The sequence below is a fragment of the Magallana gigas genome, chromosome 7 (assembly GCF_963853765.1).
Source record: "Magallana gigas chromosome 7, xbMagGiga1.1, whole genome shotgun sequence".
In the NCBI taxonomy this organism is placed as follows: domain Eukaryota; kingdom Metazoa; phylum Mollusca; class Bivalvia; order Ostreida; family Ostreidae; genus Magallana; species Magallana gigas.
In genome coordinates this window covers 21257137-21283004 of record NC_088859.1, presented here as the reverse complement: position 1 = coordinate 21283004, position 25868 = coordinate 21257137, and the positions used below count along the sequence as shown (strand labels likewise).

General features: G+C 36.4%; 1 protein-coding gene across 8 annotated transcripts in view; it reads left to right on the top strand.

Moving 5' to 3' along the window:
* LOC105344808 (receptor-type tyrosine-protein phosphatase kappa) overlaps positions 1–25868 on the top strand; it is a 31098-nt gene that overhangs the window by 3945 nt on the left and 1285 nt on the right. The window contains exons 2-34 of one of the 8 annotated variants that reach the window (XM_066066817.1): positions 5346–5504; positions 6657–6902; positions 10306–10443; positions 11899–12045; positions 12685–12978; positions 13472–13804; positions 13944–14035; positions 14457–14715; positions 15165–15397; positions 15950–16016; positions 16145–16251; positions 16410–16584; positions 16679–16769; positions 16889–17165; positions 17691–17730; positions 18190–18301; positions 18880–18980; positions 19095–19115; positions 20790–20872; positions 21004–21091; positions 21211–21287; positions 21384–21420; positions 21572–21669; positions 21760–21882; positions 22055–22203; positions 22402–22537; positions 23162–23311; positions 23546–23645; positions 23790–23863; positions 24004–24138; positions 24477–24608; positions 25022–25179; positions 25466–25601. In XM_066066817.1, the coding sequence (XP_065922889.1) occupies positions 5346–5504; positions 6657–6902; positions 10306–10443; positions 11899–12045; positions 12685–12978; positions 13472–13804; positions 13944–14035; positions 14457–14715; positions 15165–15397; positions 15950–16016; positions 16145–16251; positions 16410–16584; positions 16679–16769; positions 16889–17165; positions 17691–17730; positions 18190–18301; positions 18880–18980; positions 19095–19115; positions 20790–20872; positions 21004–21091; positions 21211–21287; positions 21384–21420; positions 21572–21669; positions 21760–21882; positions 22055–22203; positions 22402–22537; positions 23162–23311; positions 23546–23645; positions 23790–23863; positions 24004–24138; positions 24477–24608; positions 25022–25179; positions 25466–25601 (4568 nt within the window). Of the gene's footprint in view, positions 1–5345; positions 5505–6656; positions 6903–10305; positions 10444–11898; positions 12046–12684; positions 12979–13471; positions 13805–13943; positions 14036–14456; positions 14716–15164; positions 15398–15949; positions 16017–16144; positions 16252–16409; positions 16585–16678; positions 16770–16888; positions 17166–17690; positions 17731–18189; positions 18302–18879; positions 18981–19094; positions 19116–20696; positions 20873–21003; positions 21092–21210; positions 21288–21383; positions 21421–21571; positions 21670–21759; positions 21883–22054; positions 22204–22401; positions 22538–23161; positions 23312–23545; positions 23646–23789; positions 23864–24003; positions 24139–24476; positions 24609–25021; positions 25180–25465; positions 25602–25868 lie in introns of all 8 variants that reach the window. The other 7 variants (XM_020073898.3, XM_011452695.4, XM_011452698.4 and 4 more) reach the window with 7 other exon arrangements.

Here is a 25868-nt window from a genome sequence, read left to right as displayed (position 1 = left end):
TGGTGAACGAGGCATCGAGTTACGAGGAGATTCGTTTACATACTTTATTAGCGCTGGGGAATGGACAGGTTTCTTGCTAAAACCAATAGCATAATAAAATGATGTTTTCATGATTAGCTATGGTAATTTTTCTAATCCCTACTGAATATTCACTTAACAAGAAATAAACTGGAAAATTGGCGCCGCAGACAAAGAAAAATGGAGCTGTAGAAACATGGTCCCCCCGGTTGCATTTTTTTTTAACTCCAGACATATCAGACGGCAAGCTTAGAATGAACTCAATGATTTGGGTCATTTCATCATATTTTGTCTGACTATTATCGTATCATCATAATAATAATGTTTATTATGAATCATAGGTTATTGAATATCTGTTTGTGTTCACTGTTCTTATTATTCGTTTCTGCAAGTATAGTACTAGTTTTTGGATGAAATAGTGGTTAAATTCAAACGAATTAAATAAATTAAAAAAAAAACATTGACCAAACCTGAAAGCAAATTATTTTGCATTTTCAGCGTAAACGTAGATCGTTAAACAATTGTAATACACACCCCTCATTGACTTTACTTGTATAAATTTTTGAAACGAGTCTGTAAGTTAAACTAGAGATCAGTTATTTGTTTGTAATTTACACCCCCCTGGCTAGGTTTCTAGACAGAAGCTACCTGCCTACAAAAACAAGAGATCTTGGTGCAGTTTCATGGGGGAAAATCGTGTAGTTCAGAAGTCGTTGAATTCCTAGATAAGTGTAAACGAAAAAAGAACCCCCGATTCGACTCGGGAGATTCTACCCTGTCAGTTTGCAATGTGAAGAGGAATCGACCTAATCTGAATTCTAGCGTGATGATGCACCCTTCCTTAATAAAATTTACATTTTTATACAGACTTCTAAAGATAAGACCGAGATTCCTCTAATGCCAAAATTAAGTTCAACAGCTCTGCCATGTTCTTTTTTCGTGAACGTACCAGAATTCAGTAGTTGGTGGCTTTTATTTAAAGAAGGAGATTTTTTTAGAGAGAGATAGAGGAGAAATTTGCCTGCATGGATAATTAATATTCAATTAAGAATTAGTCATATTTCTACAAAAACCAGAATCGCTACATAAACAAAAATCAATTAATTTTTCAATGAACAGGGGACAGGTTGTCATTCATCTCAGTATGTCACGGGAAAACATGCTAGCGTTGACTATTGGCCTTCGCCGTTGACAATTACAATAGCTCTCTTCTGGATGCGAAGAACTCTTTGTAGTTTGCCAAGTGAGCTCCATCAGAGTGTAAAAGATGAAAAAACCAGAATACTGATAAATATTGGGGGGAAATTGGACGTTAATTTGGGATGATAAAATCTATGGTGAATCACAAGGACCTATGCATTACGGACCATATCGTAGCTGTCCAAATGCCAGGTTGTCTTTCCGCGTGGCTGGTTATTGAATTCTGAGCCATTGGATATTGCATGACGGATCACCGTAGGAATACAGAAAATAAAAGGAACGGGGTACTATTAGCGACGGAAACCAATTTTGTACAGCATCATCAGCAGCTCTCGGCGGACCGCTAAAATATGGCTTTATATGAAACAAACTATTGCCACAAAAGAATCCCGTGAAAGGCCAACAAAGTTGTAGTCATTGCAATCTTTATGGGACTGCTGGAGATATCAATTATGATATAGAGGTCATGCATCAACTTTTATCATGGAGAGAACAAAGGAAGCTTAGTCACAGATGCGCAACATTTGCAATGGCCGCCACTATATAGTAATTCTGTCGACCATTTAGATGCTCAATCATGTTGCATTTTGGACGATATGAGCCATTCTGCGTCTAACCCCCAAATATTGCATGCATGTTGTTTCAGATGCATTCGCTAAATGTATATGAAGATGGAATGATGGGTCTCCGTTGTACTTCTAATACATTTGTTTTTCTGATTAATTGCTTCCAAAGCAAATAAACCTGATACATGCATGCGTTCATCCCTGTATATTAAGCATCAATGTTGGCACGTTGCAAATTAACACGGGCCCTTATTTCTTATAGTTATTTCCAGAACCTTTGCTGTATGGTTTGTGTTGCATTAAACAAATCGTATATCCAGCACCTTCTGCCATTGTGAAAGACCTATCGATCTAAATATTTAGAACTTTTACTTTTGTTTTCTCCGTTGATCTACCTTTTCAGCAGGTGGTAGGAATTGGAACATTTGGTCAGAATGTAAATTGACCCACACAATGTGTAACCGAGACTGTTTAAATATTGCTTTGTCATGTTATGGTCCAAAATGTATGCTCAACGTGTACAAAAATAGACAAAAGCTGTTACATGGTTGTAAAAAAGTGATAGTTAGAAAGGTCAATTTTGCAAAGTGCATCTCTCTCTCTCTCATAATTTTCGTCGGATCTCTCTTTCTCTCTCTCATAATTTTCGTCGGATCTCTCTCTCTCTCTCTCTCTCTCTCTCTCTCTCTCTCTCTCATATTTTTATGGGATCTTTAGACTATATGGGAATCATGAGTCAGAATAAACGCGGATCTGACCTTCCAATCTGCCAGAACTTTCAGGAAGTTACAACCTCTAGGTTTCATTATTGACGATGCAGTTTAAATAATCATATCATATTTTGGGCTGTGTGATCGTAATTACATCCACGGTGAAATGATAAACAATAATTTCGAAAAGTCGATAACGTTCAGTAACATACTGGTCTCGATAAGCAGAGGGAAAAATATGGCATATCGAACTATACACGGAGAATGAATACGGGAAAAGATTCTGTGGGAAATCAGCGGGAATCTGATTATCGATATCTGATTGGAAACCATTTACTGATCAAACACTAGAAAACTATTTAGCCTGCCATGAATCAGTAACGACACAAATGACAGTATAATGAGGGGGCTCTATTTCACATTACGCAAGATTTTCCAATAAAATCTTTTCGCAGATTTATCATTTCCTCCCCCAAAAAAGAAAACTATGAATGTCGAATAAAATAGCAACTAAATAAATGATTGACACCATGGTTCATATCTGCAATCTAAACCAAGTCTTTTTGTCACATGTTTCGGGCCAGAACTCTCCTGGGAAGACCATTTCCCTAAGTTGATAAATTCGTACCAACAGCTTCATTGCTCAGCGCAGTGGCGAAAGTACGTGTTCTTAAAACATGTCGTGCTTTAATTGCTTTGCTTCCGAACCTTTTGGGTGATTCTGAGTGTTTTCCGAAGTTGTCGCGTTTGTCATTTTCTGGTTAATGCCCGACAAACCCAAGGTGATGACACTTTGCCGCAAAGGATCCCAATATCTTTGACAATCCAATTAATGGGGGCGATTAACATCCCAGCAACGTTTTGTCAGATCACGGAAAACAGAGGATCAAACCTAATTGCATCTGCATTTAATCTGCAAGTAAATTGGAACCTGCACATGCGCATGTTTTTTTTTTTAAAGTCACTTGAAAAATTGGAGAGAGCATTACCCTGATCTTTTTTTTTTGGTCCAGAGAGCCTTATATATATATAAACAACGATTAAGCCGTGTGTTGGATCGGTCTCCAGCGGACGTGAAACTGATCTTTTTCTGAACCAGAAGTGACAGTCCGTGTTAATGATTTCCCTTGAGTACATGGTCCACCATATTGGGGTGCAGAAAAAGTGTGGTACATATATAAACGCAATTTGAACATGAAGAACTTTGCAAAGATAAGCCAACGAAGTTAAAAAAACAAAGTCTGAAGAAAAACAGAAGCATCCCTGACACACATTAATAAACATAAAATCATAAAATTTGGAGGTGTCTACCCAATATCCGGCTAATGATACACGTGCAATCATCTTTTCCCGCAAGTGTATTTGTTATAATGTCTAAAAATACGGTAAAATGTCAAAAGTGCCCCAGAGTAACAAAGCACATTTAGAGAAAATACTAGAAAAGACATCTTATCGATAACCACACTGGAGGAGTGTTAAAAATTCAGGCAGATTAATGGGGTTTCTTCTCCTTCATGTATTTAAAAAGTGATAGAAATGAGTTTTTCATGCAAAAGTATTCAAGATATAGCGTGATAGATTCCGTTGACTCGGAAAGACAATTTCTAGCTCCATCATCAACGCTAAAGGATGCCGCAAGATCATCTACACTAAGGGATGCCGTCTCGTACAGTACTTGAACAAGACAATCTTAGTGTCAGTTACTGATATTTCTTTCCTCTTACTTTGAGTTCCTTAGTTCCTCACAGTCTCTGATGAGAATTAACGCGCATTTAAAGAGCAATAAAATCAAGCAAGAAAACGCGTGGTCACGAGAGGTGGCATTTTTAAAAGCATAATTATGAAAATAATGCTTCGTTTCTCAAGCTCCTCTTCCATAAAATACTTTGAAAAACAACCGAATCGTCTGCTTAAGGGAATTCGAACTGGTTGTAGAAAGCCGTCAAAAATTTTTTTTGGTCGTTGGTTGATATTGTGATCTGGGCGTATTGAGTCCTTCGTTTGTAACTTAATAAATCGCTTTGAAACATCGTTAAATTTCACAGAATTGCATTTTCAAGTACAGGCGCCCCTTTTGCTATTTACAACGCTGCATCGGGTATTGCGTGATTGGAATTCATTTCGAGCATAACCAACACCGAGGATGCGGCCCCAGCAAATATGTCAATAAGGGAAGAGATTAACGGAGGCATGAGAGTTTGAAATATGTAAATGTTAGATATCAGAGGAAACATTAAACGCTGTGTCGAACAGATGTAAGGGAGGACGTTACAGGTCGTAGGCAAAATAAAAAAAAAATGAAGCGAAATCCTGGAAATAGAATCAACGAGACCAAGAGAAATTGTTTGCTTCAAGAGGGGAAGAAAAAAAAAAGATAAGAACATTTCCTAGATAAATGAAAAGTGCAAAATGGTTAGGTATTCACAAAGATCTCGTTTTAGACTTTCATCACCCGAAGTTTAACAATTAGTTAGGATTACGGATAAACAGGTTGAGAAATTTGCCTTTATTTTTACACATGTATATAACATGCGTATATAAAACGTGTTTCTATCCATTCATGTTAATCAGAATAGAGCTTGGATATTTGTTGATAAAAGCTGACCTAGAGGCCTAGAAAAATTACCGCTTTGCTTTTAGATATAAGCTAACCATCAATAATATCTAAGGTAAACAAGACAGGTTCTACATGCATGCATGTATAGTACACAAGTAAAAACATTCTAGCAAACGATTAACCGCCCTTCTTGTTGATGTAGCCTAAAACATTTTCATTGAATTATAAAAATAACATTTTGCTAGAAATTTTGAAATTATGACTTTAAGTTATTATTTTTTCTAACTTTTTCAGATTTAGAAGCTTTACAAAGAGAGTGCAAAGACGGGACGTTTGGATACCGCTGTTTGTTTACCTGTCGTTGCTATAGAAACCGAGTCTGTGACAAGAAGACAGGACGATGTCCACGTGACGAATGTGCTAATGGATTCTGGGGAGAGGGCTGTCAATTAGGTGTGTACTATGTGCGCTGTAGTACTAAGGTTATTCATTTGTTTTTACGTCTCGTATATAGGGCGGCGTTGTTTTGGTTTGTCCGTCTCTCTTGTTTCTCTTTGGCCATATCGTTTATAATAAATCAAATAAAAACAACATGTACATATGAGAGAGCAAGGGTCTAGGTAAGCAAAGAAAAAGGTTCATTGATAGAAGCCAAAGGTTCACTTTACGGGACTTTGGTCATTGGCGAACACGAAGTAAATTTCAAGGTTCAAGTTAATTTGAAAAATCTGAAAAGCAACCTACACTTGTTTTTTTAAAGAAATTACCTGAGAAGTGATGTAAATCAAACAAGCAAAACAATTTATCTTGGAGAGAGATGCGCACAATTAGCCAAACAGACAAAATCCGTACAAATGCAACCTGCTGTGTTTAGGCTGGTGAATCGGGTTTGTATACACCAAATGTCATCGTTTATTACGATAGTACATCAGTAGTGACACAAAAGATGGGTTGCGAAGTGCTGCTTCTAAATATAGCACCGTCACACAAAAACTACTCACCAGATAATACGTGCAATTAGGTAAACCAGATGTGATTGTATATATTCTATGAATGTACACCAATACCGCTGTTGTAGGTGTAGCAAATACATTGAAATGAAATTTTGAATTTCAGAAATAAACATGATTTGTTAAAGAAATAAAATAAAAAGGCTATATGGTCGAACAATTCATTAATTCAATACATATACATATCGTTTTATGTGAATGTGAAGATACGGTTAGGTAAGTACGGTAACAATACCGGTATTTATAATTGGTTTTCAACTACTAGTATATATAGATAATTTGGGTTTTGAGGGTTAGTGTAATAAGTAAGGAGTTCAATGTCATGGTTATTGGCCATTTATTTTCTGAAACATATACTCTATAACTGTTTTACATTTGCTCAAATATGTTATTTTCAAAATAATCATGATGGGTTTTTGTGACTATTCCATCTAAGATTATTTCAAATGTGAAATGCTCAAAATTGTGTATAAACTTATTGTATATTATACATAGAATTAAACACTTTCAATTCAATTAAATTCAGGTTAGTTACTTATATACTTATGATTTTTTATAATGTGTGAAGTACAGAAGTTAACTTTGAACCTTGTAGACAACAACTGTTTTTACAATGGGCGGGCGCGGAGTTACATGGGGACCAAGTCAGTGACCGACAGCCTGTTTACTTGTCAACGCTGGGACACCCAGGACCCCCACCGGCACTCCTACAACGGACAGGACTTCCCCGACCGGAGACTGCCGGACAACTTCTGCCGGACAACAAAGGACGCCGCCAGACCTTGGTGTTACACGACGGACAAGAACAAACGCTGGGAGCACTGTAACATCAACAACTGCAGTAAGTGGGGATGTACGAACAACAAGTTGTCAGAACGACATATCTAAATCAAACATAACACAACAATAAGTCACATTAAAAACATCAACAACTGCAGTAAGTGGGGGAGAATGAACAACAAGTTGTCAGTACAACACATCTCAATCAAACAGAACACAACAATAAGTAACACCAAAAACAACATCAACAACTGCAGTAAGTGGAGGGGGAGGGGTTGTATGAACAACAAGAGTCATTACACAGTTAACATCATAACCAAACCTCTAGAATGTTTATTTTTTCAACACCAACATCATTAACTGCAGTAAGTGGGGGTCTTTGTATAACAAGTTGTCAAGTTGTCATCTACAGCTGCAGGTAAGTGGGGGTCTTTGCGCACAGCAACTTGCCAAGAGGTCATTTCACAAATAACAAGATAACCACAAGGAACAATTCTAATACATTTGTATAAGGTTTACCTCCAACACCATCATCGGTAACTGCAGTAAGTGGGTGTGTAATGTGCATTTTAAGTTGTCAGTATATAGGCTATATGTAGTAATCAACAAGCATAACTAATTCACAAGGAACACATTCAACACTACCAAAGTTAAAACAACATCAACAACTGTAGTAAGTGGTAGGGTATTCTAAACAATTTGTCATTACTGGGTAAACAATGCATCTATATCATAAGGAATCCAACATTAAACCACAATGATAACAACATCAACAACTGGAGTAAGTTGTAATGTAGTCACTACAAAGTAATCAACTAGATTATGGCAACTTAACAATACACTGTTAAGTTGCCATAATCAATTCAACAACATCATGAACTATAGTAATTTGTGGCGTATTCACAACAAGTTGACATTATGGACATAATTAAAAAGCTTAAAGAAACACAACAGAGTTTGTTACAACATAAGCACCATCTACAACTGCATCAAGGGCCGTAGTATGCACAGCAAGTTGTCACTACACAGTGAGCAACACCAACAACTGCAGTATGCGACGGTGTAGTTACAACGAGTTGTCGCTAAACAGTAAACAACACAACTAAATTGTTAGGAAGCATACAGTAGTTAATTACGACATGAGCCTCAATTATTTTGCATTAGTTGGTGGTGCACTGTTTAGCACACAACTTATCCAAACCACAACTAAAAATACTAGTCACAGCAACGACAACAACTTACTAAAATACACTGTAGCAATGTATCTGCAAAACTGGCAAAGGAATATGATATGGCTTAATTGTCACGATTACAGCTCTATTATTCTACTGATTAAAACAGTGTAAATTTTGTTAACTTCTTATCTATTATTATTAATAGATAACTTCTTATCTATTGTGTAATGTAGAAGTAACAAAATACATAGGTATTTTTCGAAGCATAAATTTGCAAAACTGATTAAAAAAATGTTCAATTTCATTAATTTGAGTATACCATATTCCCTGTAATGCGCATTCGTTTTGCAGTTTTTTGATCGTGTAGTGTAATAAAAGCACGATATAACTTTATCTAAAATCATAATGAGATACTGTCACAATTGTAATGCCACTTTGGCATGAAGAAGCAGGAACGCGTAACACTTACTTGTATTCACGACTAGTATCACATTGTGTGAAAAAATATATAATAAATTGAAATTTTATGTCAAAAACTCATTGCAATACAATTAAAAATGTAGCATAGGTTCCAATTACTGGGAAAAGTCATTTAAAATAGGTTGGATTTTCGCAGTTAATCAATTTATGAAAATATTTTCTATTGAATGTTTTTGGGGAAACAATAGAGTACTTATCAAATATTCAATATGAACATTTGTTTTGTGCGAATCTTTTCAATTCCATTGGCCTTGGATGTGAAAATTAATACACCCATCACTCATAGAGTGGCGTGAATCACCCTAATCGAGTCAGCTTAACTATTTTGGGCTCTCGTACAAATACTTCTTTGGTATCGGATGCAATTTTGTAAACCGGAGCCAATGTCGTTTAACTCAAGAGCATTTTGGGCAGCTGCCTGGAAGTAGACCAATATATGATAGCCCTTTCTCTTTTAGTCATCAAAATTCTGTATCTAAAACGCAGCTTCACGTGTATAGTTATCATTTAATGATTAGACCACCCCGCAAATGCCACGAGAGAAATCAGTTCACGAATTCATATTATTACATGAATGACCTTTCTCACAAAGTATGAGAAGCCCAAAGAGAATACACACCAGAGCTGCAGATTATTGTATCGTATTTTCATTTGCTTTTTTTTATTAGAATACATTGATACTGTACCGTTTTTTTCCCTTGAAAGCCCAGAAATTTACGACACTGGAAAGTGCACTGAATTTGATAGAAAGCTCCTAAACTCGTTTATCATGAATGATGTAATTTAATTTGCATTTAAACTGAGAAACAAACAAAGGGAAACATTTATTGAGGGTAGATAAAAAAGAATTAAGATAACAGCATCTTTTTTTATGTTGCATTTGCTGAAAAAGAAAAAAAATATAGCTGCAATAAATATGCATCCTCACGGAATTAATTGGCAGTCAAAAAATATCGAGCGAAAGAATGTTCATGACATTGATTAGCTTTGAAAAAAGGGTTTTCTCTGAGAAATTTAGGATTTATTTGAAAACTTATTAAGTGGTTCTAAATTTTGAAAATGTAACGGTTTTTGTGACGATTTTTTTTTAAAATAACAGTGTTCGAAAAATTTTAATAAAAGGCGCTACATGTACCATAACATTTAGTTCATCTGCAATCTGCATGCATGAAAAAAATACAAGTGACTTAATAATTGTATGATTATCAACATATTGATAGGAATTATTTTGATTAAAGTCTGTCTCGAAGCATTGAAAAGCCGACCAACAGAGTAATCAATATTCTAAGAGCCTCACTCAATGACATTTTATCTGGTCACATCTATCAACGGTCGTTATAATCGCTACCATCGGAGGAAGATACTTTTTGTATACGTGCCTCAAGACATGTCTCTCGCGTTCATAGTAAAAACTTTTCTTTTATCTCGGAAGGGAGAAAACATCTGACATTTAATAGACTTTATTTAGATTTTATGATGTCTGAATTAAGGAACATCTCCATTTTTTTTTCCACGCGTCATTTTGTTGCCCATGAAGTTTGATATTTTCCGTGATATCTTTGAATTAACTGACATGAAAATTGTCTATTTTCAATCGGTGTTCTCTTTGAAGTATGATTCTTTGATTTGGTCATGATGTTTTCCCTCCTGATCTGGTCATGATTATTACGAATTTGATATCATTCTCCAGGTCATACATGTCAGATTTTATTTTTGAATCCATAATGGACGACGTTTGCCAGAATGGTAATTATGAGTACTACTGTAGTATTTAATTCATCTTAACGTTAATCCTGATTTTGGTTTTAGATTGTCCAACATGGCGATTCGGACCGAATTGTGAACAGGAATGCCACTGCGCAGACATCAGTGAGGCATGTGACAGTATCCTAGGAATCTGCTCCAGCGGCTGCGCACAGGGATGGGAAGGCTATAACTGTCAGACTCGTAAGTCCTTGGCCTTTTTCATAACCTTTATACTGCATGCACGCAATATCTCGGTCTTTTACCCAGAAACTTCCGAAGTGTCACACTCAATCATACGGACAATTTTCTAAGAACATTTAACTTCAGAGAGACGTGATGTTACGTGTAAGGGGAGATTTTTTTTTAAGACAAAGACCACATGCTTTTGGATGAAAGGCAATATGAATGTTTCAGGAGTGAAGAGTGAAGAACAAATTATCTGAGACATTTAAAAGCATGGAATCTGTTTCTTTTGGGTTATAGGAAACGTCTTTCAGATGGAAAATTTTTGTTTTTTTTGTTTTTTTTTGCTTAGAGAATTATCTGAGAATGCTATTTTATCACGAATTCGTTTTTGAATCTTGTGTAACGCACTCTCTCGGTGTATGACAGATTTTCACGACTCTTGGCAGAGAAAGCCTGTATAGTTTGCTTATTGTTTAGGATAGATGTTTAATAGTTTGCCAACAAATGCCAAAATCATTATCTGAGAAGAGAACGGTCTGGTCAGAGAACACCCTTGAAGAACGTCTATTAAATCATAAACGCTGAACCAAAAAAAAAAAATCAAAAATTTAAATTTACGTCTAGCAAAATCCAACAAACAATAAGAAAAACCTTTTAAAAAAAACGACAACAGCGAAAGCGACCCACTTCCAAAACCTGAAAATAAAAATGAATGGATGTGCAATATAATATCGACAGCTTTTATAACAACAGAGCACCAGAAGATGATGTAGAAGATGTGAAAGACACCGCCTTCCGCCGCATTTTCTACATAGTTGTTGCAGCTCTATCTTTGCCATAAATTCCATTGCAAATTATGATTTATCAATATCGTATTAAACTGCATCCACATCTAGCGAGATGATTTCAAAATATTACATCATTTTGTTCATTTTTACAACATGGCACGCACGTTTCGCATAAAACTTGGCAAAAAGGCTCCTTCTGGATTGGATTGTAGCTGTGGTGCTGTTGATTACAAGTAGAAGTCTTCTTGTGGTTTTTTTATACTATAGAAAAATGCAATTTAGAAAACTACATCAACTTCTTCATGTTTGAAAGTCAGTTATTAATAAAATGACATTCATTTTTTATATATTCTCTTAACAAGAAATAATATCGGCGTTGCTTTTAGTAAAATAGAGGCAATTTCTGTAGATAGATGATGTTTTCGGTTTTTTAACGACTACTCAGATAATAAAATGTGTATGAACGAAGTGATATTGACAAGTCTACTGTTTTTCATTAAAAGCTGCTTGAATTAGTCAATATTAAGAAACTGCAACATCAGCGAATCATGCAGAGTTCATTTTGGTATATTAGATTCATCAGTATTACCAGTACCCAATTTGTTCAAACGTGCTCACTACAATTTTTTTTTTGGCTGTTCATAGCTTGTTAGTGAGTGGTTATGGTTTGAATCTTTTTTAGCTACGGCATGCCCAACTAATAAATATGGCTGGGACTGTACCAAAACCTGCTTCTGCAAAAACTCACTCCACTGCAATCGCTACACAGGACCTACTGACAAGTGCGAATGCAAGGATGGCTACTTCAATCCGCCATTTTGCCAAGCAGGTAACCCCGCACTTCTTCCAAAATTTCCCTTATCAAATCTTTTTTAATTATTTTTTGTACCAAAAAAATTTTTTTTTGGAAAAAAAAAAAACCCCGACTTGGCATGTGTTCAGGGCAGCCTATCAGCGCTGTGTGTTAGATAGGAGAGCCGCGTTATTGACATAGCAACAGATTGTTTGAACTGCGTCTGTGGAAAATATTGAAGCACATCCTCCACGAGGAATATTTAATTTGATTTTTGTTATGCAACACTGTTTCTAACAGACAACTTTATCAACTTTGTGAAGGAATAATTGAAATACGGCATTTTTCATTATCAGTCTTCAGTCATTGAGACTAAGAGCGCGTATTATGTTTGAATTTCATTGGAAGATTACATCTCCAGTACAAAACATCAAACACGGCAGATAAACAAATCGCCTCTGTAAATCTATTAATGCAGTTTTCATTATCGTTAAAGACCAGAACAGTAAATTCTAATAGAATTTTCTAATTAATTTTCCATAACAATTTTACATTAACAAATGGTTGATATGAATACATGTATCAATTTTTAAATTCAACTTTCTATACATTTAAAACTATACACCGATATGTGGTGTTAATGAAAATCAATTATAAACCTTTAATTTGACACAGTTACTCCCCCTGAAATCATATACTTTAACAACGACAAAGTGAACCCCGGCCAGCCGGCCATTTTTAACTGCACCGTCACCGCGTTCCCAACCCCAAAACCGGAAGAGATCCTCCTAGAGGGATTCCCGGCGGACCGGAAGGTGGAGCGGCTACAGTCCAAGGAGTTGAATCCTTACCTGTACACCAGGTACAACGTGTGGAAGGTGGACAGTGTGAAGGCGGAGGAGATGGTCACGTGCACAGCAAGGGGACAGGCGGGGACCAAGTCTCAGACCATCAAGGCCAACGTCTACCGTGTGTATCTCACCCCCCCGAAACATTTTAACCTCTCACCCTTGTAACCCATTTTCTTTTGAATTAGATTAAATTATCCCCTCTCTATTTCACCTTTCATTTGAAGTAGATAAAATAGGTGCATTTTCATTTATCATTTACCATGGAAATTCTTTAGAGACAAGATAAAATTGGTTTGTTTGAACCCAATGTAAAGTTCCGTCATTGAAGATTGAAATATTTTTTTTTACTTTGGCTCAGTTTGATATGATCTAACAATGTTGATATTTATGAGTTTTAAATATAAAGCTTCGCTTCCAGAATCTAGCTCAGTGTTTTTTTCGTTTATTGAATTTAGAATATCAGCTGTTTTGCTTTCCTTTAAGTTGCTATTACAAGCTCAATAATTATCGCTTTAAATAACATTTTGAATCAACAAATACTAGAAGGTCTATTATCATACAAATCATAGAAAACGCTATCATGGTTTTTATTGGTGCATTCTTTATCATAGAGTTACCTGTATTGTCTCACCCCCCAAAGATTGCCAAAGAGGGACCAGGGGTGAGGGAGGTGGTAATCACGTGGCTGCCGTGGAGTAAGGCTAACGGAGACGTGGGGGAGCCGCCCATCATGTGGTACAGCATCTGGCTCAACACCCTCGGTCTGGGCCGGGAGGAGAAGGCGGGCATCGTGACCCACTTCAACTGTGGCAAGGAGTGCAACTTTACACTAGAGGAACTGGAGCCCAACACGGACTATGGGGTGCGGATATCGACCCGGAGGGACGGTGAGGGAGGGGAGGGAATCCCCGGACCAGTCAGGAAGTTCCGCACGCTCTGCGCGGGTGAGCTGCTTGTTACGTCTATTTGATGAGTAACACGCACCTATTGCAATGATATTTGGTTTGAATGTTTGTATAATGTTTGAGAGATTAATCTTCGGTTCTAATCAGTGTTTGCCCTGAACGAGTGTATATTTTGTAGAGCCCAGTCAGCCCCCACTGATAGAATCCGTTACCAGTTCCTTTGAATACAATTCATCATTCCCAGAAACACAATTAATAGTCATGTGGAGGGTAGGTTTTTCTATTACACTTGAAAGAAGCGCTATCTATCTATATACACATTTATTTTTCGGTTTTCTTATCTAGCTGATGTGAAAATTAGATAGTTATGAAAACATTTTGAACTTGTTTATGGAAGTTGTTGTACAGCAACCACCGATGTCTGAACGATGAAAAAAAATTAGATTCTAACAAACACAAAACCACCAAATCAAAAGAATCTGAAGATTCGTACAAGAAGAAATAAGATAAAGAAATTAAAAAGAATTGGTTCAAAATTGATTTGGTTACGAAGAAAACGCGTTCACTCAAAATGAAATCAGTCTGATGACGTCATTCATCGGTGGAAATATATACAAAATGCGCACATCAATTATTTAGCAATTATCTCATATAAAACGATTGAGCACGATAATTGTTTTTCTTTGTCCAGGATCCCCCCGAAGATACATGGAACTGCAACAATATCAGTCTCTATTACATCGATCTGCACAGTAAAACTTTAGACTACGGCCAGAGGAACACCATTAGGGTGGCGGGGGACACCCCGGGGAACCTCAAGAACGTCAAGAGCGCGGTCATACCTGACCTGATCCCGGCCACGGAGTACTGCGTCACCATGAGCTTCACCAACGGCCAGGAGATGTTCAGTCCTAAGTCCGAGGAGAAGTGCATCGTTACCTTACAGACAAGTACGATAATAAACTTCCAAATGACTGGGATTTTTCTCATAAAGATATAATACTAGTACCCCCTAACCCCCCCCCCCCCCCCCCCAAAAAAAAAATAAAGATAGTGTTAGATTTTGTTAGAAAGTTATATGCGTGTGACATTCTATTTTTTCAATTTTCATTAATCGTAACAGAGGTTTGAAGTAAAACATGTATACGCAAGCTAGGAAAATAGTTTCTAAAAAATCTACCAAGTTTCTTCTCCAAATCTTAATTGCTAATCATTCTGTCAAATGTAGACAGGTTTTGAGATGTTTTTTGGAGATCTGCAATATCTTTCTGGCATGAAAAAAACTAACCCTTGTTCCAACATACAGAAGAATCCCTCCCCCCCTTAACACCTGTGCGCATCACGCACATGGCAGAGATCTTCTCTCACATTATCACTGACCGTGCCATTCTTTCTGTAGCACCTGCCGCCCCTCGGAACTTTAAGTTGCTGGAGCGAACGAGTTCCTCTCTGACGGTCACGTGGGACGCCCCATTAAGGAGCTCCAGCAAGATCAAGGCCTACAGGATAGTCCTGTGGAAGGGGTTCTGGAAGGAAATGGCGCAGCCCCGAGGGATAGAGATCCGGCCCACGTCCAGTGCGAAGGAGTATACCATAGAAGATTTGGAATCTAACACACAATACAATTTAGAGGTTATTGTCTGAGTCCTGGCGTCAGAATCATGAAGCAATTTCAGACTTTAGTCAAAATTTCAGTCAGTTATAAAATTATTGTTTATCGTAATAACACGATTAAAATGTGTAATTAACAAATCAAGACACTTTTAAAAGCGTTTGAATACTGTCAGTGTTTTCTATCAAGAGACATTATCCTGGAGCCTTGACTCCCCTCTGTTTTGCAGTGTTATAGAGCTGATGGTTCCACGTTCCTCGTTTCAACAATTGACAGACACTTTATACATAAGAAAATGAAAATATAGTTTAATGTCTAATTCGATACCGTATTACTGCATGAAAACTATGCATTATTATAGAACTGTTTAAGCAAACTTTATCTTTGAAAGCTTATTTATTATTATAAAACAATTCTTAAAGATAGATTTAGGATTTTTGTAATGTGAATGAGATATTGTTTGGATATGAAATGTGGGTGCAAGGCTTTAGTTGACAAAGACTCACTACAATGTTAGTTTTTATTTCAAATGAATGTTTTACGAGTATTTTGATTTTTCTCAATTTTTATAGATTAAGGCAGTTAATTCCGCTGGAGAAGGAGACTCCTCTCTTCTGTCTGTTTCTACGTCGGAAGGAGGTAAGAAATATTCAAACTTGTAGATAACTCTTAGATCACATGAATCTATTACACCCCTCTCCCAGAGTTTAGAACGAAAAGTAAACGGGCGATATAAAAGATTACCATTTTTGTGAATTTTGTTTTAGTTCCCTCTGAAGTGACATCCTTTAAAAACGAATCCCGAACTGCCCACTCTATTTCCCTAGTGTGGATTGAGCCAACAATGAACAATGGAAATATCCAATCGTATTTGGTGAGCATATACATATCTTATTTTCAAGGACTTTTTTTTCAAAACAGTTTTTGTAAATTCTGTGTACAGGAAACGCTTAAATGCTCGTATTTTTCAACCAAAAATCCAATCAAATTTATTACACAAACCTTATTTATATTGCTGGAACCATTTTACAGGTTGAGTGCGCTTCTAGAAATTCTAAGTCCCACAAGAAAATAGTCCCCAGCACTGCCAATCGAGTAACGATTAACGGATTACGGAGTGGGACCCTGTTCAATTGCAGCATCAGTGCCTCTACAAACCAGGGATCTGGCCCAGTCAAGTCCATTCGAGTGTGGACAAAAAGCATAGGTACAGAATGCTGTAACGATCTGAAAGATCGAATTCCCCTTAAAAACACAATCTGGCCTGATTGATTTGAAATAAATTTTTCTGTTCTAAATAGATCCCATTCAGCCCCCAGCTCCGGTCATTTTAGAACGATCGACAACTACTATCACTGTATCTCTACAGCCTCTGGAAGACGAAAATATAAGGTAAATTGATCATCTAAAGACATCCAAAGAGATCTGTTTTCACATAGAAAAAGAGTGAATTTCCACTTTAACCATATTTATAAATAAAATACTGAAAATTTCTTCAATTTATCTACCAGCTTCTACCGAATCATTGTGGAAGAAACCTCTTCTGCAAAGTCTTATCGAATTTCAAAACGAGGCATTGAAGATGCCATCCGTGACGTCAGAATGGATTATAAAGGAGCCAAAGAACGTGACGTCAGAGTGTATATTGCAGCACAGTTACCACGTGACCATCCCTACCGCACCTTTGTTGTCGGGGACAACAAGACGTATGAAGGGTACTACAACGCGCCCCTAGAGCCACGCCGCGATTACTCCATTTGGTATGGGGCCTACACGATATCAGACGGGGTAAGAAATTTATTTTTTTATAATTTCTTAAATATGTGTTTTATTATTCCCAGCCACATTACAACTCGTAAATATCTCACATTATTCCTAAAATAAGCGTTAAATTATACCCAACCACATTGAAGCTAAAAATATTACATCATCAGCGCAGCCAGTATCGAATCGTCTGCGTTAAATTGCTTAAGAAAGACATGTTGATTACACCGGTCTGATGTATCAAGCAAAAGTGAAAAGGTTACAACAATAAAACGGAATCTGATTATTGTTTAGGGGAATGTTTCGGTCAGTATAAATGCAATTTTCGTGTAATTACCGAAAACGTGACAAGAATTGCATCGGCAGCGAATAAATCTCTTTCAGATGCAAGACAATAATTGGCCGCCTTAAAGCTCCTATTTGTGAAGATTAGTCGATATGTGATAGAATTGAGGGTGACAAGATAGTTTTGCATGCAGTAATCTGATGATTCTTGATTAGTAAAAATGGAATATCCTATTGTTATTTGTTTTTTTGTATCATTTTTAGATGGAAAAGAAGTCGTTTTCGCTAGCATTAAGCGAAGAGGGTAAGTGCAAAGTGATTTATTCAGAGCGAATGCACAGACATCCAACGTATCAACTGCCTTTACGCCTGGATCAGTTTTGGCCCTGTTATTGGGGCTCCAAGAACAATTATCTCATCTCGGATTGTTTCAGTTAAAGACTTTTTCTTCATTTTAACAAAGCAGCTTAAACAAGCTAGCTTTGCCATTTGACAAAACTGCAATTACACCAGTCATCTAATATGCCACACAGCCATCTCTCGTTTCCCTCATGGGACCGATAACAAGCCAAACAGTTTATTCTCTTCCATTTAAGAATGCTTTATATGGGACAGACACAGTTAGCACCGGGGTCCTCAGTATGCGAAAAAAGGCATAACAATTAAGTGAATTTATTAATTGACTTTTCTCTGCATGTTTTATGAGATATTTGCAGTGACAGGCAGATCTAATTTCTCCCTCCTTCTGTTGTGTTTTTTGTAGCGCGCCGAGTGACGACGGCCCCCGAGAATAATCACGTGCCGGTCATCGTCGCTGTCATCGTCGTCTTCATCTTGCTCATCCTTGTGTTTGCGCTGTTCCTCTTCCTGTGGAGGTGAGACATGCACGCTCTGCTTTATGTAATGATAGTGCAATACAAGAAAAAGCCCAAAGCAAAGAAAATTCACATCATGTCTTAAAACAATTCTTCAAAGGCGCATTTAAAAAAAAGATCTACGAAGATATATTTACAGTAAAGCAACTGTTTATTTTTTCCGATGACTTTATTTTTCAATTAACTACAAGTTCGCTGGGTAATTTTTTTGGCAATTATATTATTTCTGTATTTAAATTCTTGAACAATTATGACATTAATGGCTGATTTGCGGTGAGAAATATTTGCGAAAGATATGTCCTTGCGAAAATCTTTTGCATACAAGTAAAATTTGGTTCACAATATATGGATCTGTGGTAAAATTTGTTAATTCAAACAAAGTTTATTATGTATTCAAACAGTCAGCGATTCCTGAATCCATTACAGCTTGTTGATTGATTTTCAAGTCACGGTATCATTTTGTACATTATAATGTTCATTATTATATAAACGTCATCGACTAGATCAAACCTCCCATCTCATTTTGTGATTAACTTTTTCATTAAAAATATTCGATTTTCTGTGATCTTGTTTTAAAGAAAGCGCCACATTGCCTCAGAAAGAGAAAAAGCGGAGATGCCAAACTTTGGACCCACTATAATTCCAGAGCCGGATACTTCCACCCCGTCCACCCCCGTCGGTAAGAAACCAATGTTATTACGCAACATGCCTATCTATCTTTTCCTTCCTATCTCTAGACTCAAATATTAACAAACTTCTAGAGCTATAAAAGCAAATGTTTTGTGAATTTTAGAACTAGCACAATGGTATCGGAGTAAGTATTCATAATGTGGAGGTGTATTTATCAGCCATGTTTTTACCCTATAAATGATTTTATCGACCAATATTTTCAAAGTTCCCGAACTGCTTGTGTGAAATTGTTCTTCATTGTTCCTTTTGATTTCATTTTGCAATGCATGCTGGTTTATTGAAAACATTGAAAAAAGGTGAGAGAAAATTTGTTGTATTCTGTTGTTCTGACACCTTTTGAAAATTGTCACTTCAGTTACAGTGGGCTTTTCTTTCTTTCTTTTTTTAACTTTAAAAAAATTCGTTGTTGCTTAATCAAGGACGTTTAGATAAATGTACTGTTCAAGGTTATTCTTAGAAAAAAAAAATAATCACTGCAACAAAGAGATTTTATAATCAGAGCGTAAATAGTCCCACCCCGAACCCGATAAGAAATGATTGGGATAAAAAAAAAATTGGAGCGATATGCACCTTCATGTATGTAGAGTATTAGTTGTTTAAGTAATTACCACGGCCAAAAAAATCTTGATTGTTCTGCAATCAGGAAAATAAAACTTCTTGATTTTTTTTTCTAATCGACTTCCGAGCAAACAATTATAAAACAGCAGACGATTCACGAAGGCAATCAAAATTGTTGGCTTGTTTGCATATATACACAGTGAGTGTCTAAGGTGGATGAGTTGGTAATGATTCTCACGTGTCTGTCATTTCGTAATTCATTGGGAGAACATTTCATGGGTTCAAGATGCACAATAACATTATCCACACAAAGGTCAGAAGGCGCAAAACAAAGCCAGGCACATAGTAAACAGTGTGTCGGGGGAGAGGGCAGAGTGCGAAACGATTGAGAAATGAGCAGCATGCATTGTTCTGTCAGGATCTGTGGATCATCCATTGCATGAGGTTGTATAGCGGGCATAGGGTTGGGGGGGGGGGTGAAGGAGAAGGGTGTTAAAAGAGGTGAATGAAGCGGGGAGATTAAGAGCATGAGAAGGTTTCATCAGTTGAAGCAGACAAAATCCCATTCTGATGTGTTGCGAAGATCAATGTTGTTCCGGAATGCTTTTCTAATTTGTTTGTAAATGACACTGCTAAAGATGACAAAATAGAAAAAAAAGAAGGAAAACAGGCCCAAGCATAGTGTTGCACATTGCAAATGTAGCTGCTTAATAGATTGATTTTATTGCAAAAATTTTTAGTCTTGCTTTATAAGAACTTGCTTTAATCTAATTATTTTAACTTAGTTCATTTGTTTACACACAGGATATATTTGTAAGATTTAACTTTAAATTAACATTTTACGAAAACAGTAGTTGCTTTTTATGAAATTTCTTTATTCTATTAATCTTTTATTATTCACAGCTTAGAATAAAAAGCTTCGATCATACACACTTTATTTGTAGTCAAGCAACAAATTAAATTATTTTTTTTTTTTTAGTCACATCATCACATTTCTTGTAAACCCATTCTGTATATATTTAAGAAACGAATATCAATCGAATCACATTCGCCCCTTTCCGTCACCGATAATGATGGTTACGGAAATAGCCGAGTAGTTACGATTAAGAAAAATATATCGATAACACTGTTTCTGTTTATTTTTTAGATGATATAGAAATCGAGCCCCTGCTGGAACCAAGTTCTGGTACGGACGGGGACTCGGAACCAGTTTACGGTAATGTAGGTCTCTGTACCATAGTTCCGGTCAAGGTCGAGGATTTGTGGGACTATGTCAAGGCCAACAAGATTAACGACGCGGAGGGCCTCAAACGGGAGTACAGGGTGAGGGTCTTGGAATACATTCAACTCAATATAGACATTAAAACTCTCCAAAAAGGAATGAAACTTATATATATTTGGCCAAAATATTTATGGACCTCTTATTCATAATAATTTGGTTATTTTTCCCCCAGCTGATTCCTGCAGGCTTAACTGCTAGCTGTGAAGTTGCGAAGAAACCAGAAAATAAAGACAAAAATCGCTATGGAAACATAATTGCATGTAAGTCAAGCCAAACCAATGTCTAAAATCCAAAGAGTAAAGTTTTTCCGGCGTTGTAAATTATTGTGATTGCTCAAATTTTATTTAGTACTAGTAATTTGGTTTCGTCGATATTTCAGATGACCACTCTCGCGTGGTACTGAAGCCTGTGCATGGAGATATACACGATGACTACACCAATGCCAACTACATTGAGGTAAGGGGCCTAACGTGGATTTTTTTATATTAGAAGATATGAAGTAATATTGTTGTGTACCAACACCGTCAAAATGTTTTATTTTTATATTTTCAGGGCTACAAAAGGTCGAAAGCTTACATTGCGGCTCAAGGTAAGAAGGAAGTTATTTCAAAATCACTTATTGATAAAATCCATTTTGTTCGAGGGTATATGTCATCGTGTCCTAGCATTGTTATAGATATTTCAAACGTATTCCAATAATTTTGATGATATTGTATGCTATTACATGTATCCATTCATAGGGCCTACAAAAACTACAATGGACGACATTTGGAGAATGGTCTGGCAAGAGAAGTCCCGAACGGTTATAATGCTCACCAACCCCACCGAGACGGGAAAAGTAAAGAAATTACAAATCAAACAAATTTAAATGAATATAACTTATTGTAAATTTCTTTCTTACTATATAAGTGATATATTTCATTTGCAGAAAAAATGTGAGCAGTATTGGCCGGAACCTAACGAGACAAAAGATTACGCTGGAATCAAAGTCAAGTTTGTCTCGGTTGAGAGTCATCCAGATTTCTCAATAAGAACATTCCATATACAAAAAGTAAGCATCCTTCATATAATAGTGTATATTGGTTTTTAGAATAAGTTGTTTTACTATTTTTAAGTCACCAGAAAAAGGAAAACCTTGAAATTATCTAAGTTATTTATGGAAATACATGTGTAGGGTCCAAAATGAATGCATTACTATTATTTTCGTGCTACTTTTAAAACAGGATGGTGAAAATCGAACCATCAAACAGTTCCACTATACCACTTGGCCAGACCATGGGGTCCCTAAGTTTGGACACTCCCTGCTGTTGATGAGACAAAAGATCCGCACCTATGATCCCCTTAATAACGGCCCGCCTATTGTACACTGCAGGTACGCGTAGGAATATTCTATTATATATTCACAATTAATTATTGCAAAATATTTAGTTTTAGTAGTTAACGCCCAAACCTACTGCACTAAGATGTAAAGATCGATAACAATTTTGGTTCAGAAAACATTTATAGAATAATACTAAAATACTTAAAATAATTAAGTAAAAAAAAATGTTCGGTGTTTGTTGTTTTCCAGTGCTGGCGTCGGTAGGACGGGTACGTACATAGCAGTGGACGTCAACCTTGAGCAGGCCAAGCACGAGGGGATCATAGACGTCCACAACTTTGTCCAGTTAATGAGGACACAGCGGGTCAACATGGTCCAGACACTGGTCAGTCTCAGCACAAATTCAATGGCTGCTAAAATCAATAATCATAAATAATTGATTTTTTCAGTAATTTTGATTTTCCATGAAAAAATATCTATTTATTGGTGATACTATCTTTCTAATCGGGCAATATACGTAAATAATTAATGTCAAACTCTTATGTCGTAAAGTGGTCTCGCATGTGGATTAACCGGTTAAAATCAACGTTTACAAGAAATTAATGTGAACTGATATTTCATACCTGGCTTTAATCGTTTTTATGTAGGTTAATTAACCGTGTTTAAAAAAACTAGCAAAGATTGTTTTGACATTTTTAATTTGCGTGACATTCCCAGAAGCCCAGTACTTGGCAATATGCATGGAAATAAAGTTTTGGGTACATTAAATTTGCATTTAGAAATTTCCCAGAAGAATCTTTACTTTGGTTTCGATATGGGTCTTTTTTATAAAACGCAAGACCAGCGTATTTTGCAAAAAAATATATCTCCAGAAACATTAAGAAACAAACAGAAGTTAATTATCAAAGAAATGCTAATTGCTTCGGTTCCAATCGCCTGTTTTTCTGACATTTATATGATAAACGCGTTTATCCTTCGCTCATCCATGACTGCGTTGCTTTTTTTGCAGGAACAATATATCTTCGTCTATGACGTCTTGTTGGAAGCGCTTATATGCGGGGATACCACAATGGCCGCGGCCTCTTATCCCAAGACCTTGTCAGAGATGTTGGAATACGATCAGAGCATCGGCAAAACAAAGCTAGAGGAACAGTTCGAGGTTAAATTCAATGCCTTACGTCTCCTTTTTGTTGCATTGAAATCAGAGCGCTTATCAACATTTCCAGTTTAAGAAACTTTTAAGACATATATACCAACGGCTCTTGCCAGTTGTTTATTTTTCCCCCTCAAATTCCATTTTGAAATGTTGAAAGAATTTCTTTGACATTATCAGCTGGCTTTCCATTCTTTCTCTAATTTTGTTTTTTTTATCGTTGATTTGCTTCTTGTGTAGGTATTGAACCTGATATCATCGACAATAGAGAAAGAAGACACCACTGTAGCCTTAAAACCAGAAAATATTTTCAAAAACAGAGACAAAAATGTCATTCCAGGTAGTCAATTCTTATCACATCAGCAGAATGTACAAATTGTTTTTGGCACTTTTTTCCGAACTTTTTTTTCTCCGGGTTTATTTGCGGAAGCGATGCAGTTGTTTTTGGTGGCAATTATTTATGGGTGTTTTTGTTGCGTTACAGCCAACAGATGTCGCCCCTACCTAGTCACACCCGTAGAAGACTACAACAATTACATCAACGCTGTCTTCCTGAATGTGAGTTTCTCGTGCGCACCTGCTTACCGGTTTTGGCATTGAAGAGCTTTTGATCTTGCTGCCGCTATGTTATAGAGTGGGTTTTTTTTACTCTCTTTCTGATATATTGTCTCTCTATCTCTTTGGCGCTCTCATTCCAGGGTTATCGGAGGAAAGATGCCTTCATCGTTACTCAGATGCCCCTGCCAAACACCGCTGTCGATTTCTGGAGAATGATTTATGACCAGAATTCCTACTGCATTGTTATGTTGAATGAAATCGAGGAGACAGATGAAGTACGCTTTTTATTCCTTTTTCAAAATAAGAAAAGTTACAGACCAGGAAATAAAATATATATAAATAAATAAAAATCATGTGCTTCGTATATCTTGAAAAATTAAAACGATGTAGTTCAAACGTTCCACTGGTTATAAAGAAAAGCGAGATAACTCGAGCTTAAATGTTATTGTTTTTATGCAGCCAGCACATATTACAAGTTCGTACGTTAATTTAAGTTTGAATTTAAAAACTGAACAATTTAAATAAAAACACCAACATACATGTTATATTAAGAAAGGGATTCTTTTTTTCAGTCTCATGTACATGTATATTGTAAACTTGCTTTATAAATTAGATGTGTCAGCAGTACTGGACCCTAGAGACCTGTGGAGAAAAGTTCGGACCATTCATCGTGGAGACGACGGCAGAAATCAAGTCTGATCCCAGCATGACTGTGAGGGATTTCACCATCACAAATACACTCAACGTAAGTCTTATCCACATTAAAAACTATAATACAGTTACTGCTTTATGAAGTATATTTACACTTGTCATAATATTCTCAAAAATAGATTAATATTATAGAATTTTATTATAATTATAATACTAGAAATGAACTGATAATGGATTCTGTACTGATGTGAATCTGAAACTTTGAAACTCTCTCTGACGGAATTTTTTATGAAATCTTTCAATGTAATTTTTGTTACTAGCACCCAAAAAACCTTTTACTGGAGCAGTACTTTCCTAACAAAACGAAACAAAATTTACTCCTTAAACACCAATGAAAAATGAGTAATTTCCATACAACTTAAAAAATTTTCAACTGTTGTCTACATAGTCACCACAGTCTGTCATTATCAACACGTGATAAATTCTCGTGTCCATCCCGCTTTTCAGCCCCAGGAGGTTCCCCGCGTGGTGCGACAGTTCCACTTCCACCGGTGGCCGGACGCCTCCCCCGTCCCCAACACCAAGGCCTCGCTACTGGACCTACTGGAGAATGTGGACACCTGGCAGAAACAGTTAAAAAACACGCCGGTCACCGTCCACTGCATGTAAGGCAGAACTTTGATTGAAACAGCTTGAGAAAAAAAAATGTTATTTATTTATTTATTTCATTATTTATTAATTTTCGTTAGTTTGTCGTATGGTTTTAATATATTTTTTTTTTCGTATTTTGCATTTTAGAAAAAAATATATGTTTACCAATTTTCGCAGGACTGGCTATATCAATATCTGAATTTAAAGTTAAAATTTGAAGATATGTGTCCTTTTTAATTTTTTTATTTTGTATCTCATTTTGGTAAAAAGTTTGATCATTTGTAAACTGTCGTCTGCTAGGAATGGAGTGGACAGGAGCGGGCTCTATGTGGCGGCGAGTTGTATCGTGGAGCGGATCAAATGCGACAGGGAGGTGGATGTGTTCCAGTCAATCAAACAAATGCGACAAAATCGATCTCAACTTATCTGTAACATGGTCAGTTGTGCTATTTTGGAAGTTACGGAGACTTTTTAGAATTTATGAAGTTTAAAATCCAAGTATAATTATATTTCGATTGAAATTATGAAACATAACTGATTTGATTGATCAAATTAAATTTATTTCACATATTATGTTATAAAATATATCAGTTGGGCTTATATTTGTTATTTTTATGATTTTTCAATACTACAAGTATGCGAATCTTTGGTATTGAAATTAAACGTGCGTTTATATCGATCTTAACTGTTAAGGCTAAGGATT